Raw genomic sequence first — 18732 nt, forward strand, 5'->3', positions numbered from 1 at the left:
TTATTGGTACTACTGGTTGTTCATATCATAAGTAAAAATAGCTAGTCTATATGGACAGTTTGTCTTTTTAATGATATAATTGCCTCTTAATTTTAAAGAATAAAATATATGTGATAAATTAACTATTTCCCTTCAAAATAGAAAAATGAGGGCCAAAATTTGTGCCAAAATTCTACTAATTATACTTTTATATTTTTCAGTTTAGTAAAAGTAGAATTACTTTTTTTAGTAAGTTCTTGTTTTAGAGAGAATGGCTTATCGCTGTCATCAATTTCATAGTCTTGCTGGTAAAAAATCCATGAAACTAAACATTTGGCTAGGATAATTCCCTCTGCTTCAGAAAAAAGAGTCTCTCTCTCTCTCACACACACACACAGAAATAATTATTTAAAATGATAAACCCTTTTCTATACATGCACAGGATTTCTGCACAATATAAAGAAGCTTTAAATGATTCAGTGTTAAAACTTATTTTAATTTACTTGAACGCATCTAAGATCAAGTAAACTGAAAATAGAAAAATTGAGAATATATAATATTTCGATAGGTATGATTTATTCTTTACTTTCTCATAATCTAAACTCCTGATGGAAAAAGTACAATCATTGCAAAATGGTTGAAAATGAAAACGGTAATGGGGAAACAGAACTCGCTCTGATCAAAAGGGAATGAGAAAAAAGCTGTCTTTTCAGCTCTATTTCTGAAACCTGCTCCAGATCATAAAAGAATTTTGTTAGGGGAATGAATACAAATCCACTCGGCCCAAGCAAGTGGGCAGTTTTTTCTTTTACTGGAACAAAAGGCCTTCTCTAAACACCATAAAAGGAATAAATAATGTCTAGGTTTTTACTGGTGAAAAATAAAACAAAAATCCAAACTTCAAATATTGCTTCTGAGTTTAACACTCAGTTTTCTAGCCAAATCTTATTAAGGCAACATCACCATCAACAAATAAATGAGAATAGAAAATTTTATCTGACACTGATATTCTGATTGCCAAAACACTATTTCCCCCTTTGACAAGCTACATAGATAATCTATTTTCTGAGAAAGGAAAGTCTTAAAAAATCACTTACCCATCTACTGAATAAAGTTGGAAACTGGACTGGACTGCCATTTATGAGATACAATGACATTAATCTTCCACTAATCTTCTTTTCTAGATCCTCACAAGGCAGTGAAGGATTCAAAGAGGACAAGTCCACACATGGACAAAGATTAGATGAAAGATCTTAGCAGGCTCTTCTGTTGCCTGTATAAGGCTGTGTAATGTATTTCCTTCAGGTGGAATAGGGATGAGAATATACACAGGGACCGTTTGGCTATTAGTAAACTATCATGTATGTTTCTATCCAAAAGGTACTCATCCAAAATACACTTTCTAATTTCAAGAGCAACTTGACTCTGAAAATACTACAAAAAATGGAAGGGCGACAAAATGACAGTGAAGAATTACAAGCAGCCAACTCATTATTCAATCAAGAATTTGGCACAACCATAAACCATGTGCCATCTATTTTAATGGACCTTAATTCTTCTATCAGCGGAAATTCCAAATACCAAATTGAACAATGACTGTGCCAAAACCTGGACATGTTGTTTTCAGCCAGAGACTACTGTTGCAGAACACGGCAGCAAGTACTATACCATTCTTAACAGCCACGATCTGTACATGCTGTAAACTAAAATGCAAATGTCCTTAAACCACACAAGGACTAGTTACCAGTGTGAGGGCCGGAGCAGTGGTGCCTTTGTACACGTGCACTCTAGTAAAAGTCAACTGTGTCAGTTCCTAGGACAACGTAGCATGTCTAAATTCCAGTAACAATTCTTAGTAACTGCTGCATTTGATAAACACAAGAGCAATACCTGACGATATTATTTACCTAGGCTTTTTGACCCGTTTCACATAAAGCTATTTATATTATGTATGTCTCAAACTGTCTATCACTAAGTACACAAAACAACATTATTAAAACTATCAGATCAAATGGAATTTCTTCTTGGGAAGTTTTTAGCAGTGGAGTGGCACTTTCTCTCAATCACCACCTTTCTTTATTCCAAGCAAAACACACATACACACGTTTAATGTGGTTTCAATAATGAGTTTAGAGTACAGTTATAGCTATATCACTTAGAATAGGCGAATATCCAAAAGATTTTAGCAATACAACTCCACAAATGAACCAATGCCCTCAAATGGGGCATATAGAAACTGGTGAATTGGCTTATGCTTTGTTTTGTGTATTGTCACAACAACCATAAATAAAATTAGGAGAAAATGAACTTAAAAGGGGGCAAATTTTATTGACTTATGCAAAGATGAAGGAAAATTCCATTCCCTGCATTGTAACTACACACAAATAGCACTTTGCCACCTTCTACTGGACATACCAAATTTTAACAAAAGCACCCAATTGAAACAACTACTTATACTTAAATATTTTCCATTTAATAACATTGTAGACTTCAGATTTATACACATTTGCTCACCATTTCTCATTAATTAAACCTAAGGTATACTCCTATTTACATATGAGTACTTGCAATGTGGAAAAGTAGGCAGAACACTCAGAAAAGCATAAATAGAAGGGTAGTCAAAAAGTCTTGCTTCTAGGGTTTGTGAGCTGATCTGTCTAGCAGATCCCCTTGGCAGTCACTGTTGTGACTGGAGCTTTGCTTTTTGAAGACCCCCAAATGAGATTAAAACAAGTGTGTATCTGTGAGAACGTGTGGGCACTTCGATCACAGAGACATACTTAAACTTGTTTTGTTTAAAATAAGTCCATTCAGGAATGTATTGGAAGCCTCCAGACAATATTTTTGGACTTAGACATGTATTGCACCTCAAAAGTTCACACTATTTCATTCAAGTTTTTGAATAATATCTCTTAAATCCGCCATTATTGCTTGCATCTAAAAATACCATATAGACTCGAATGTAAGCCGAGGTCCCTAATTATTACCTGGGAAACCAGAGAAACTGATTGACTCACATATAAGCCTAGGGCGGGAAATGCAGGATGTGAATTAATACAGAGACCAGAGGGGAGAGATGGAGCGCAGCCACAGACACATCCTTACCAGCTCGGCTGCTGGCGTAAGTGAATCGCTACGGGTGCTTCTGCGAACTGGAGCCATCCACGTCCATTCAAAGCCCTGCAGTGTCAGCGGGGCTTTGAATGAACAGCGGAGAAATGGCAATCTCCCGTGAGATGTTACACCTTGCTGCAGTACCACTGACCCGTGAATAAGCCGAACCCCAATTTGTGCTGAAAAGCTCGGCTATACACGAGTATGTAGAGTAATCATTTTTGGTGAAAATTCACACAGCAGATTAGGCTGCTATTCAAAAATCCGCACCAGTAGCTGAACAACATTGATTACATTATTCACAATGCATGACCGTTTGTTGATTTCTGTCTCCAATATTCTAGCTTTTCTACGCCCTGACCTTCTCATCTTTGATCCTTAATCATCTGATTAAGAAGATCTTATAAAAAACTGTAGGCCTCACAGGAAATAGTCTTGATTTAGTAAGCCAATCTGCTTACCTATAAGTTAGCCTCAGGAGGAAACATTTAGCACAAGTAGCTCAAGGCAGTGTCTGATTTCTCTAGTTTCAATCAGCCAAGCACGCGCGCGCACACACACACACACACACACACACACACACACACACACACATCCGCATCTATCTGTTGTTAACGTCCTCAGGAAGATCAGTGGCAGCCAACTACCGTCTACTTCTTCTGGCCTATGGGTGGCTCATGAAGGCAGTTACTGATTAACCAGAAAGAGACTAATTAGAAAACCAGTGCAGCAACTCAGGTTAAAAAAAAGATCCCACATTTTTTCTTTTCTTTCTTTTTTTTTATTCTATTAACTCTTCTTTCACATTTTCTATAGGGATAGAAATGGCAATTGAGGGTGGAGTACTTCCAAGGACAGTCAATTGACTTAGTGGAGGTGATGATGATAATGGATGGTGGTGATAAAGATGATAATAAAAACATAAGAGGTCACAAAGAGCATTATTTCAATCTATAGATGAGAAAGATAGGCAGGGTAAGGCAAGGAGTGTAAATAACTCACAAAGGCCACACAGCTAATAAACAGTGGACTTATAATACTGGACTTAGTAAGTAGTGAGCTAATAATAGTGGACTTCAGTTAATAAAATCTGAACACAACTACTTGAAGTCCAAGTGCACATAAGCTGCAAGTGGGAAACGACGTTAACGTGACTTTCAGAGTGAACTCTTAGGGTGTCTAAGTGGCTGCTAAAGCCAGCAGTGATGTTCTTGTGGCCCTCAACAGTAAGTGTGTACTAATAGTGCTCAGCCTGGAAGCAGCCAGTAATAAAACACAGTATTTCTATTTTCATTAAGTTTTCTGGATTTCCAGATTGAACGAAGTGTTTGTCAAAATTTTGTTCAAATTTAAGATCAAAGGTGAATCTAGCAAATATATTAAATATTTATCATCTTAACATTAATTCTCAGTATTATAATTTAATACCGCAATGTTCAATAGCTGACCTGAAATCCTAGTATGTCTTACTTGTTGAAGTCTTCCTCTTAAACCTTCTTTACCCGCATGTCTCTCTCTTCAATCTACCACATGCCTCCTAATTCACCCGACAAATGTTTCTTGAGAACTCGTCACGTAAAGGGCAGACAAGTTCTTGAGTAAATGAGGGAGTCAGATAAATAAAGAACAGGATACGGGGGTACCAATGTACAAAGTATGATTTAAACAAAACAAGTGAATAATTAACTGAGAAAACTGAGAATGGATTTGTGGTGGTGACTTGAGACTTCCTTTTGAAAACTGGTTGGAAGAAAGAAAGGAATGCCTAAAGATGAGTGTATTACTTATAAGATAATCATATTGACAGGCTCCAGGAGGCGACGGGAAATATAAACATGGAACTCAGATACGGAGGATAGTTTTTAGAATCACTGAGCAAGACAGAAATGAAGCTTGGGTGTAGATGAGACATGCTTAAGGAAGAGACTTTATTTTATTACATTTGAGAGTCAAACATGTTAAAACACACACTGTAGTCAAAGCTTCCTATATTCAACACCTTAGCGAAATCCAAAGTGCGTATGGCTACCTGCTGCATATACTCTGCGTGCCAGGTCTCCCCTCCACCTTGCTGGTCGGGATATTAGGAAGAGAGCCTGCGCAGGCCACACTGGAACCCTCCCTTCCTCTAGAGAGTCGAGTTTGGTATGGCTGATGAAATATGAAAGAACTCTGACTGGAAACCGCAAGAAAGGATCCAGAGTCTATCTCTTTACATTCCCCTTGCAGAAAAGTAAATTAAAAAAAAAAATCACAAACCGTTATAGTTCAAAGAATAACCCAAGTACCTAAAGAAATGTATAACTTTCTATACTGACACACAAAGTTAAACAGGGAGGAAAAACGTACTTGGTTACCTAGTCTTTTAAAACATCTTGATAAAATATCCTTTCTTTAACTTATAGCTAGCTAATTGTATTATGATGTATGATACTAAACGATATCATTTAAGGTGCCTAATGGCATAGTAAGTTACTTGTTGAACTGCAAACTCACACCCCTCATCCTCTCTGGGGAGACGAGGAAGCGTCTGTCCCAGCATGGAGCGACAGCCTCAGCAGTCCCAGGGCGCCGGCTCCCCACCCACAGGGCTGCCTGTGAGTTGGAACGGACTCTATAGTGAGTTTGGATGTGTTTTATATTTTAGATCATATTTTTTAAAAACAGGCCAAATAGCAAGTTCTAAGAATTAATAAAAATTAGATTACCCACATTCAATTTATAATATTTAGAGTCCCTGATATTCAGCCATTTTCTTTTCACTTCAGTGAAGTCCTAGTTTAACAAAATATCACTACCGCAAAATAACATAAGAAATTATAACATGCTATAGGTAGAGAGACATTTGAAGCAATCAAGTAAAGGATGTATCATACCTTGATGTAAAATTACACCAAACACCCCACCCCTTCCAAACCCATTGCCATTGCCTAAGGGGAAAAAAAAACACTAAAAAAACCAACTGTACTAAAAAGCATGATTTTATAACATTATCTTTTTGTACAGCAGTATGTAAGGGGGTACCCCAACACTTGTAATTTTTTCAAAGCTAGGTATTTAAATTGTTTTACACACAAAAAATGTGTACTTCAAAAACTCTGCCCAGAGGAGCTTTTTTCCCATTTGGGGGGGGGGGGCGGTACCCCTTGTATAAAACCCCACAAATAAATACACAGATTAATTATGCAACATCAAAATCAATTATGCAGAATTTTTAAAATACAGAAACAAATTTTTGCTTGTTTGTTTTTTTTACCTGTTTTGCGATTTCTCTTAAACAGGCTACTCCTTGTTCAAAGTTAGGGAAAGCGACTGAGCCATACTTTTGGTATTCGGGGACTGGTCTGATTTTTATTGTAGCTTCTGTTACCACACCAAGAGTTCCTGAAAAAGAAGGGGGAATAATACAGTGAGTCATATGCCAATTTTCTAAATCACATTTACATAAACTCCCTTTGGGCAATAGTGGCTACTTGAGTCTTTCAAGAGAAATAACTTAACAACCTTCATTAATTTCCATAGTGTTCAGGAATACCTCTTTTTTAAACAAAAATTTTTAAAATGCATCCTACCTTCAAGAAAGTTACTTGAAAATGGGCTTGAAAGTCTTAGTCAAGGGGAAAAAATTTTATAAAACAAAAGATTTTATGGTTCAAATGTATTTTTTATAAAGTATTTGGCTATTTGTGCTTACTTTTACCTTAAAAACAAATCAATAGAACCTATTCTTCTATGTCAATATAAGGTTTTAGAAGGAACTAGAGGAAATATTACTGTCTTTTTCCCCTAGTAATTCATGTCCAAAAAAAGACAAAGGCAACACTAAGCTACCCGTGTAATAAAGAAAAAACAGGTTATCATAAACAGCCAGCATAAGAGGACACCAATAAAACTATTTTCAAAAATTGTTATTTTTTATTTTGGTGGGGAGAAGCATGAATAATCAGCGAAGAGAAAAACTACATAAAACAGACCCACATCTATGCTAAAATACTTGGAGACAGGATAAAAATGTATCACAGTCAGAGATTTTTTTCACATCATTGGTTTCTTAGATGTAAAGGTAGAAACTAAAATAAAATATTAATGTTACTACAAAGTGTTCCTGACAATCATAAAAAGTAAAAGGAATCTTTGTAACTCCAGAACTTAATTAAAACACTAGGCATAAATAAAAATTATCACACAAAACAAACCTCTCAATAAATTTAGAATACACCTAAAACAGCCTGTCAACATACATTCAGTTACGTCAATATACATTAGATTAAAACATATTCTTTACATACACTCATACAAATGACTTTCTACCAAGTACATAAACCTTATTACAACTTACATAGTGACAAAAGTCTGACAAGGTTGGTCCAATTAATATTTTACACATACACACACACTCACATACATTCTTATAAATTCTATCTGATGAGTATTTAGATTTTCTCTTTGATTGTAGCATCTTCGTAGAGATGTTACTCACACAACCATACAATTCACCCTTTTAAAATGTGAAATTCAAGGTTTTTAAAACATTCAGAGTTGTCTGACTCGAGTAGTGATTTATCCATATATATGAGGAGGTACCCACAAAACCTGGAACACCACCCCCTCCAAGCTTTGTATTTAACTTTTTTTTTTTTTTTACAAAACAACCTTATCACCTTCAAAGTACTCTCCATTACATTTACGACATCTGTCATATCTGTGATTTCTCTCTTAGAAACATTTTCAAACTCATCTGTTTGGATGGCTGCCAGCATTCTGTCTTCACCTCTTCTATGTCCTCAAATTGCCGTCCTTTTCATGTCCCTCTTTAAAAAGTTGCAAGAAGCGAGGTCAGGCATGCTCTTTTTTGCCCAATACTGGAGCACTGAGATGGCTGTGTGAGCAGGTACACTGTCGTGGTGGCAAAACCAGTTCCCTGTCTGCCATAAATCGGGCCATTTTTGCTGCACACTGTTATGCTATCTTTTCAGAACCTCTAAATAGAAAGCTTGATTAACAGTCTGACCTGATAGAAAAAACTCCAATCCAGTCAACATTTACATCCGTTCGGGAAATTGATAGAAATCCTGAATGAGGTTTGTCATCCACCAACATTTTACCTTTTTTGAAATGAGAAAACCACTCATACACCTGAGTTTTCCCCACAGCACTGTCCTTGTCAGCTGTGTTCAACACCACAACAGTTTCTGCGGCATTTTTCCCGAGCAGGAATCAAAATTTCCCAGCTGCACCCTATTCTCTTAAATCGGCCATCACCAAAACACAAGGTTCAAGTGAAACAGCTTTTACAAAAAAAAAAAAAATCACTCTGACCAGAGAACCTTCCTAGGCAAAGGCACTGGGTGCCCTAACTCAGTCAGTTGGTCAATGCTTGCCCAGCAAGAACAATGCTGCAAAGCACCCTGAAAGCTGCTCCGCCCAGTGCAATTCCTCCTAGATGCGGAATCACAACTCCAAAGAGGTACAGACTCTAGCATAATCAACCACTTTAGATAAAAAGTGCAGCATTTACTCAGACAGAGTTCAGAAGTTTAGGAGAGAAGAAGTAACAGAAAGAGCAAACTGGGAGAAATGAGAAAAGGAATGTTATACTGTGGAGACTGCAATTAATTATATGAAGCAAAATGTACATGAATTGTTGAATGGAAAACTGAACAGCTCTATAAACCTTCTACCAATTCACAAAACATTGAGAGAGAGAGAGAGAGAGAGAGAGAAAGAAACATCTTCTTGGACTAAAATATTTAAAATTTTCTATTAAAGATATTCTGCATACCTCCTTAATTATTGCATAATATCCTAATATATGGTATATATAATTTTGTTTAGCCATTCACCACTTGATGGACACTTGAGTTGTTTCCAGTTTTGGATTACTATGAATATGCTTTTATGAACATACATGGGTTTTTTTGGGGGGGGAGTGTAAAACTATGCTTTTCTTTCTTTTGAACATACTTAAAGACTTAATTTCAGAAAAATCTTTGATACAATCCCATATAACATCCTTGTTATGAAAACTAGATATTACATGTATCACTATTAATACTTTATTTCTCCTTATCTCTAATATGCATACCAAAAACAAAATCTAAAGCCACTGCCACCAAGTGAATTCCAATTTATAGCCACTTACAGAGGATTTCTAAGACTTTTATGTGACCAGATAACCTCATCTTGGAGATGGGATTTGAACTACTGACCTTTTGGTAACAATCCAATGCTTATGTGACAATACTACTAAGGCTCTAGAAATGCTTCAGAATCCCAATGATCTTCTTTGGACTAGGAAACCGTAAGTCCAGGAAAAAGAATTTGCCTTCATTGTTTTCTCATATCGTCATCTAAGTCTGAGTCAATGGCCATTGTAAGCTAACAGGTTGAATAACCACTGTAGCACCCAAAGTTCCATTTTAGTCTTTAAAGAGACAGCGGCTGCGGGAGGACCAAAACCTCTTTCAAACTCCAGCAGCCCCTCACTGCTCCCTAACAGCTTACAAAGTCTTAAAAAGGGAAAAACCACAGCGTGGATGACTAAGTGGTAGGTCTGGGTTTCCTTAACACAGCTATCCAAGCGTCCTACAAAAACCCAAACCAGCTCTCGTAGAGTTATTGAGTGGGGCACATTACCGGAACTGTCGAGACTGTGAAGGACACTGTGACCACATAGTACATTCTGAAGGACATTCTAGCCACAAAGTACATGCCAAGAATATAGGCAGGGAAAGGGTCGGGAAGAGTTCTTTTAAAAGTCTTAAATGGCATTCCTTATGTCAAGCCAGCTTCAACAACTCCGGAAGAAAAAATAGAGGGTAGTTGAGGATTTGATGGGGATACAAGCAAAATTACACTGAGAAAATGGGGGTGAAAAAATTATGCCAAAGTTCTTGGCAGGTTTTAGTACTCTGACTATGAGAAGGGGCTTAATAATTGGTGGAATCCAAAATGTAGCCTTGGGATAGTTTTAATTCAGGGAATTATCATATACACAAAAGAATTTTTACCCTTTGGAGACAAACTAGTAAGAAAGTATGAAATAAAAGAGAAATTAAAAGCTTCCAGAGAAACAGCTTCAAACTGGTTCAAACCAGTTCAGTTATAGGCAAGAAACAAACACTGGAACAGAGCTGAATTCTTAAAATGTGGGTGAATTATAACTAATAGCACACTATGGGTCAAAGCCTGGCTAGACGCTTCATGCCCTCTTAGAACATGAGAGGATGAACACTGCCTCACTCACTCACTCACAGTGGCATCGTAGGACAGAGCAGAACAGCCCCTGTGGGTTTCTGAGACTTAACTCATTATGGGAGTGGAAAGCCTCTTTCTCCTGAGGAGTAGCTGGTGGTTTTGAACTGCTGACTCTGTGGCTAGCAGTACAACATGTAACCTCTATACATAGCAACCAAATCTTTTGACCAGTCGAGTCAAAAAACAAGTTGTGCCCTGCTCAAAGATGATGGCCACTTTGAATGTGTATGGTTCTCCACAATCCTGTAAAGATCTGATGTCATGTATTAGGCTCCTGAAAGTACTTACAATACCTCTTCCAAGTTTCCCAATCCAAGGCTTCAATCCATACATTTTTTTCCTTTCTGGCTAGTGTTCTGCATCACCCAAAATTTCAAAACTTTGGGTTGGTTCCACTTCTGCTTTATTGACCACTATAGAACTAGTTTTAGAGACCCTAAATAGGAATGAATGATAACAAGATATGCCATCCCTCTCCCCACCAAAAACCACTTCCATTTATAAAACAAATAGAAGAGGATAGAAAAAAGCAGCAAAGAATATTCTCATAAGGGAACAACAAGCGATCTAAAATCAATGTCAAGGAGGGTGTCAGAGGCTTGGTAGGGCTTGATCAATGTAACCAAGTGGAATTACTGAAACCCAAATGAAGGCTAAACATGATAGTGGGACAAGAAGAAAGTAAAAGGAAATAGAGGAAAGAACTAGGAGGCAAAGGACATTTATAGAGGTCTAAATACAGGTATGTACATATGTAAATATATTTAGAGATGACGATGGGGAAATAGATCTATGTACATATATTTATAGGTTTAGTATTATAGGTTAGTAGCAGATGGACATTGGGCCTCTATTCAAGTACTACCTTAATACAAGGTTCTATTAACCTGGCATTCCATGATGCTTACCTTCCCGACATGATCACTGAAGACAAAGCAGGCGCACAAGCAATGTGGTGAAGAAAGCTGATGGTGCCCAGCTATCAAAAGATATAGCATCTGTCTGGGGTCTTAAAGGCCTGAAGATAAACAAGCAGCCATCTAGCTGAGAAGCAACAAAGCCAACATGTAAGAAGCACACCGGCCTGCGTGATCAAGAGGTGTTGATAGGATCAAGTATCAGGCATCAAAGAACAAAAAAATCATATCATTGTGAATGTGGCGAGGAGACCCAAAGCCCATTTATAGGCAACTGGACCTCTCCTTACAGAGGGGTCACGGGGAGTTGACGAGCCAGTCAGGGTGCAGTGTAGCACCGATGAAACATACAACTTTCCTCTGTTCTTTAATGCTTCCTCCTCTCCCCGCCTTCCCACTACCATGATCCCAATTCTACCTTACAAATCCAGCTAGACCACAGGAAGTACACTGGTACAGATAAGAACTGGAAACACAGGATCTAGGAAAGATAAACCCCTCAGGATCAATAATGTGAGTAGAGATACCAGGAGGGTAAGGGGAAGGTGGGGAAAGAAAAGGGGAACTGATCAGGAGGATGTACATATAACCCCTCCCTGGGGGATAGACAACAGAAAAGTGGGTGAAGAGAGACAACGGACAGTGTAAGAAATGAAAAAATAATAATTTATAAATTATCAAGAGTTCATGGGGGGCGGGGGGAGAGCCAAGAGGGAGGTAGAAAAATGAGGAGCTGATAGCAGGGACTCGAGTAGAAAGAAAATGTTTTGAGAGCGATGATGACAACAAATGTACAAATGTGCTTGACACAATGGATGTATGTATGGATTATGATAAGAGTTGTATGAGCCCTCACTAAAATGATTAAAAAACAAAAGGATCAAATAGGCGATTGAAGTAGAAGGTGGGTAGGCAAAGGAAGTTAAACATAACTGGTGTCTCTGAAGCAGAAAAATTAAAACAATGAAAACCAAAAAATCTGAATATTTAACACAAGAACCCAGAAAAAATTCCAAAAATAAAAGATCTGAATTTCCACATAGAAGAGTTTACTAGGTACTAGAACAAACTGACAAAACATGCCATTCTAAGACAGAAACTAAAAAACAAATAAGAGTTCATGAAGAAAAAGTAAAAACTCAAAGACTCCAATAAATTAATGGGGGAAACAACTTACAAAAATAAAGAGAGAATTAGGCTGCCATCGGATGTGTTTAGGAAAAATGTAAAAGGTCAAGAAACAGAAAGAAAACGTGGCTCTAGGGCATTATAGTCATTCAAGCTGTCCTTCCAAGTTTCTAAGACACAGAAACATAGACCATTCCAGAACTCAGGAGATGTACAAATGTGTCTTTCCTGGGGAATCTACTGGAGGATGAGTAAAGGAAAGATAAGTGATAAAACCACAAAATGACTGTTGGTAAGCTTTTCAATGACAAGGAGCTTTAAAAAGTTCATAAAGAAATTTTATTCTCTTTGAATTGCATTTTCCATACACTCTCCGAAGCCCCTTGCAAATGACTGTAGAGCAAAAATTAAAACCCTTGAGTCATAGGTCGAAGGGAAGAGTACTTTAAACTGGTTTTCAAATAAACAAGCAAATCATTGTAAGTTATTAGTAGATACCATATACTAGAAAAAGAATGGAAACAGGTGCTGTTAAGTATTCAGTATAATTTCCATTATATTGATGTTATACAAATGGGAGGAACCTGCTTATTGAAAACCATGGCAGGAAACCAATGAAGAGGTATGTGGGGTTGGCCCCATTCTCAACCATTTGTCCCCTCCCTGCAGAAGAATACACTTCAGAGGACAGCACTGAAGCTACAGCTCGGGGAGAGGGGCACGTCTGACCAGAGCACACGGGACAAACAAAGAGGGAAGGAGAGTGAGCAGAACAGATCCTGGCCCGCCAAGCCCCGAGGACAATATTCCTGCTCAGAGCAGATAATGTACAAAGAGGACCACAGGGCCAGCCCCACCATAAGACACGACATCCCTCACTGAACCATAGCACTACGGGGACAACACTGGAGACACAGTGCGGGAATTATGCCCAATCTGATCCCGTCATGCTGGGGCGAAACACTAAAGGCATGCAAGGGGAGCAAAACAATGATGCCCCGGAGAATACCAGAAATAGACTTTGGGGACAGAGTGTGGCACCCCATCAGACTAGACTGGAAAACACTTATAAAGGCCAACAAACAGACCGTGAACTATTTATAGGCTTTTCAGTTTTTGCTATTGGCTTTCTTTATGTTGTTGTTATTTTGTTTTTGGGTTTTGTTGTTGTTACTATTTTATCTTACTTAGTTGTTTTGCTTGACTTAAAACCGCAGAATCCACAGTTCCAGGAAGTCACAGGGGAGGGGAGGTGGGAGAAAAAAGGGGAGGGGTGCTCGATGAGCCTAGGGACAAAGGAACAACAAGTGAACTTAAATCAATACAGAGAAGGGCGTAGGAGGCTGTGATAGGTAGGTTTACTGTGCCAAACTGGCCAATAAGAACATGTGGGAAAATTGCAGTTTGATAGGAGGACAAAGAAATAAATGGCTTGGCAAGCACCGCCTGTCTCTCTCTTGCTCTCTGGTGATCTAACCAGTGTGCGGCTGCCTTAGCTTAGTTCTCTGCCTCAAATTGCGAGCTACACTACCTATGGTACACCCAACCATGGACTATGTCGGTGGAGCTTGAGGTTCCTTCGAGACCTGCTTGGCCACAATGCTGGTATATACATTGCTTGAGCTGGGGGCTGTCCGATCCTGTCACCTGGCTGGCTGTTGGTGACCTGCCTTACTGTTTACTACCAGTGGCCGGACTGCCGGCACTGCTCTACAGAAGACTCAGCTGTCTGCTCACTTGACCTTTGGCCCAGCAGCCCTCATGATCTGAAGGACTTGCCATATATTAACTGTTTCACAGAAGTGAGTTGAACTGAGCCCTCTGTACTGCTGTGTGGACTAATTAGTTGTTATATTCTGTAGTGCTATATATATCTATCCATATATATATAAAATCATAAGTGTCTTGGTTTTGTTTCTCTAGAGAACTCTGTCTAACACAGAGGCCTAGTGGGGCTTAATCAAGGGCAATGTAACAGTGAGTAACTACTGAATCAGAATGAAGGCCAAACATGATAGTGGGACAAGAGCAAAGTAAAAGGAAATAGAAGAAAGAAGTAGGAGGCAAAGGACATTTATAAAAGTCTAAATACAGGCATGAACACATATAAATATATTTATATACAGCGATGGGGAAATAGATCTATGTACATATATTTACATGTTAAGTATTAAGGTTGCAGATGGACATTGTGCCTCAATTCAAGTACTCCCTCAACACAAGAACACTTTGCTCATTAACCCGGCATTCTGTGATGCTCGCCTCCCCTACATGATCGCTGAAGACAAAGTGGGTACATAAGCAAATACGGTGAAGAAAGCTGATGGTTCCCGGCTATCAAAAGATACAGCATCTGGGGTCTTAAAGGTTTGAAAATAAACAAGCGGCCATCTAGCTGAGAAGCAGCAAAGCCCACATGGAAGAAGCACACCAGACTGTGTGATCACGAGGTGTCAATAGGATCAGGTATCAGGCATCAAAGAACAAAGAAAAAATCATATCATTGTGAATGAGGGGGAGTGCGGAGTGGAGACCCAAAGACCATCTGTAGGTAACTGGACATGCCCTTACAGTATGGTCTCGGGGAGGAGACAAGCCTGTCAGGGTGCAGTATAGCACCAATGAAACATACAACTTTCCTCTAGTTCTTTAATGCTTCACCCCACCACCATTATCATGACCCCAATTCTATCTTACAAATCTGACTAGACCAGAACATGTACACTGCTACAGATAAAACCCTGCAACACAGAGAATCCAGGACAGATAACCCCCTCAGTAACAATAATGAAAAAAGAGATACCAGGAGGATAAGGGGAAGATGGGGGAGAAAGGGAGAAATTATTACAAGGATGGACATATAACCCCAGGGGACGAATGGACATATAATCCCAGGGGACGAACAACAGAAAAGTGGATGAAGGGAGACAGAGGACAATGTATAAAAATAATAATCTATAAATTATCAAGGGTAAATGAGGGAGGGATGGTAGAGGATATAGGGGAAAAATGAGTAGCTGATATCAAGGGTTCAAGTAGAAAGAAAATGCTTTGAAAATAATTATGGCAACATATGTACAAATGTGCTCGACACAATGGATAAAGGTTTGAAATGTGGTTAAGAGTTGTAGGAGCCCCCAGTAAAGTATTTAATAATCATAAAAAGGACACACACACACAAAGAACACCCTAGTTAGTCCCATGGGGAACTTGTTAGCTATAAATAGGCTTTATGGAATTAATATTTTAAGGTTGTCATCAAATGGGTTAACTATTTGAAAAGAACATTTTTTTTAAAAGAAAAGAAATTATTTTAAAGCTTGGTGAAAAGAGTTTCTGATACACATTAGTTAAACCCAATGAAACCAAACCTTTGCCATTGAGTTGAATGATTCCTGGTAACCCAGTAGGGCAGAAGAGAGCCACCCGCAGGGTTTGCCAAGCTGTCTTCTTTAAGACAGATTACTACATCTTTGTCCCATGGTGTCTATGGTGATTCCTACCATCAGCCTTTCAGTTATTAGGCAAGTACTTAACCACTGTACCAAACAGGGTTATTTCTTAGGTAGTACAAAATAGCAGATTACAATACATTTTACAACAGAGAATTCTTTTACATAAATTTATTTTCTCAACTTCCACTAAATGACTCTAGAAATATACATATACAGACAAAAATGGGGATTAGGGACCATAAATATACTTGCAAAACACATAAGTACCTACACAATAAACAGTCACATAATAATTACATAATTGACCTTTTGTTTAGGATTTACTAAGAAACCCCAATGTCCTCTACTCAAACACTCCCTCAATGCATGAATACTTTCTTTTATTAAATTGGAACTCTATGATGCTCACTCTCCCGACACAACTGCTGGAGCCAAAGTGGGTGAACAAGTAAATGTGAAGAAAGCTGATGGTGCCCGGCTATCAAAAGAGATAGTGACTGGGGTCTTAAAGGCTTGAAGATAAACAAGCGGCCATGTAGCTCAGAATCAACAAAGTCCACATGGAAGAACACACCAGCCTGTGTGATCGAGTGGTCCCGAAGGGATCAGTTACCAGGCATCAAAGAACAAAAAATCATATCATTGACTGCACACCTCCACGATAGGATCGCTGAAGACAAATGGGTGCATAAGCAAATGTGGTGAAGAAAGCTGATGGTGCCCGGCTATTAAAAGAGATAGTGTCTGGGGTCTTAAAGGCTTGAAGGTGAACAAGCGGCCATCTAGCTCAGAAGCAAAAAAGCCCACATGGAAGAAGCACACCGGCCAGTGGGATCACGAGGTGCCAAGGGACCAGGTATAAGGCATCATGCAAAAAAAAAAAAAAGATATAAGTGTGTGTATGGATGTGTATATATGTGTATATGTATATATATATACTGAAGGGGGAAGTGCAGAGTGGAGACCCAAGGCCCAAGTGTCGGCCAATGGAGATGCCCTCATAGAGGGGTTTAGGAGAGGAGATGGGTTAATTAGGGTGCGAGGTAGTACCGATGAAGAACACAGCTTTCCCCCAGATCCTGGATGCTTCCTCCCCCCAATTACTATGATCCGAATTCTACCTTGCAGGGCTGGATAGGGCAGAGACTGTACACTGGTACACATGAGGGCTGGAGGTACAGGGAATCCAGGGTGGATGATACCTTCAGGACCAAGGGTGTGAGGGACGATGCTGGGAGAGTGGAGGGTGAGTGGGTTGGAAAGGGGGAACTGATTACAAGGATCCACATGTGACCTCTTCCCTGGGAGAGGGACAGCAGAGAAGGGGGGGAAGGGAGACTCCGGATAGGGCAAGATATGACAAAATAATGATGTATAAATTACCAGGAGCACATGAGGGAGGGGGGAAAGGAGAGGGAGGGGGAAAAAAAAAAGAGGACCTGATGCAGGGGGCTTAATTGGAGAGCAAATGCTTTGAGAATGATTGGGGCAGGGAATGTATGGATGTACTTTATACAACTGATGTATGTATATGTATGGATTGTGATAAGAGTTGTATGAGTCCCTAATAAAATGTAAAAAAAGAAAAGAGGAGAAAAAATGATTAGGGCAAAGACTGTACAGATGTGCTTTATACAATTGATGTATGTATATGTATGAACTGTGATAAGAGTTGTATGAGCCCCAATAAATTGTTAAAAAAAAAAAGAAACCCCAATGTTATGAGTGCTATGAGTGAAGCATTGGGCTGCTAACCACAGGGTTGGTGGCTCAAACACACCAGGCACTCTGGCGGACAAAGTTAAAGCTGTCTGCCCCCATAAAGATTCACAATCTCTGAAACCCTGTATAGGGTTGCTATGGTTGGAACTGATTCGATGGCAGTGAGTACTTATTACTGTATAACCTTGAGTATAAAGTGCCCCAAACGTCAGCTGAGACACCTAATTTTATCACAAACACTGCCTTAAAAATGTGATGTGAAACTCAGTTTATACACGAATACATAAGGCATTTTATTGTTGTTGAGTATTTAGGTACTTCAAAACTGGTTTTAAAAATCTTTATAATTTTATAGCTATAAATGTGCTTATCGGTACCAAGTAATAGCTAAGAACTTTGGGCACAGTGACTTGTCTTACACCGAATGACCACTTAAACTAGTGGTGGGATCAGCACTGAGATCCACATCTGACATCCTCACCCTCTTGGTCAGCATGCCATTTTATATGAATACTTATAATAAAGTCTCATTTAACTAGAGCAATTTGGCCTTCTATATAAGCATATTGCCCATTCCTTTTTTGTTTACCGTATATACTTGAGTATAAGCCAACCTAAATATCAACTGAGGCAACTAATTTTACAACAAAAATTGCATTTAAAATGTGCTGGAAAACTCAGCTTATACATGAGTGTATACGGTACTTTATTATACTAAGTTTTCTGTCCTTAAATTCATACAATAATTTACTGTTGAGAGAGAGATTCCAGTCTTCTGGGTAAAAGGCATGAAGCTATATAAAAAGGCATGAAGCGCAAATGTCTTCAGCCACCCTGTAACCCTCACTCATCTCTGCAGCTCACCTCCACTCCACAATGAAACCTTATGTGGCACTTCCATTGAAAAAGTGGCAACTTCCTGAAGCACACCTGGTTCCGTCTCCTGGTAAACCTGCCTGCATGGGGTTACTCTCTCCCTCACCTGGCTTCAGTGCTACTGGGATTAGTTTCTACTGAGCCACCTGCAAAGCTCACTCTACGCATGCCCTTCTTATAGAAACCTCAAACACCCACCAATCTGACTTCCTTTACATTTCTCCTGCAATTACCCTTCCGAAAAGTATTGATGAAAAACGCTAAAGAAAAAAATCAAATAAAAA

The 18732-nt window shown here is 38.9% G+C and overlaps 1 protein-coding gene across 2 annotated transcripts in view; it reads right to left on the bottom strand.

Annotated features, from left to right (window-relative positions):
• Positions 1-18732, bottom strand: part of AGPS (alkylglycerone phosphate synthase) — a 129165-nt gene that overhangs the window by 53925 nt on the left and 56508 nt on the right. For both annotated transcript variants that reach the window (XM_075528826.1, XM_075528827.1), the window contains exon 11: positions 6350-6477. In XM_075528826.1, the coding sequence (XP_075384941.1) occupies positions 6350-6477 (128 nt within the window). The remainder of the gene's footprint in view (positions 1-6349; positions 6478-18732) is intronic.

Source organism: Tenrec ecaudatus, chromosome 13 (genome assembly GCF_050624435.1).
Source record: "Tenrec ecaudatus isolate mTenEca1 chromosome 13, mTenEca1.hap1, whole genome shotgun sequence".
NCBI classification, from domain to species: Eukaryota; Metazoa; Chordata; class Mammalia; order Afrosoricida; family Tenrecidae; genus Tenrec; species Tenrec ecaudatus.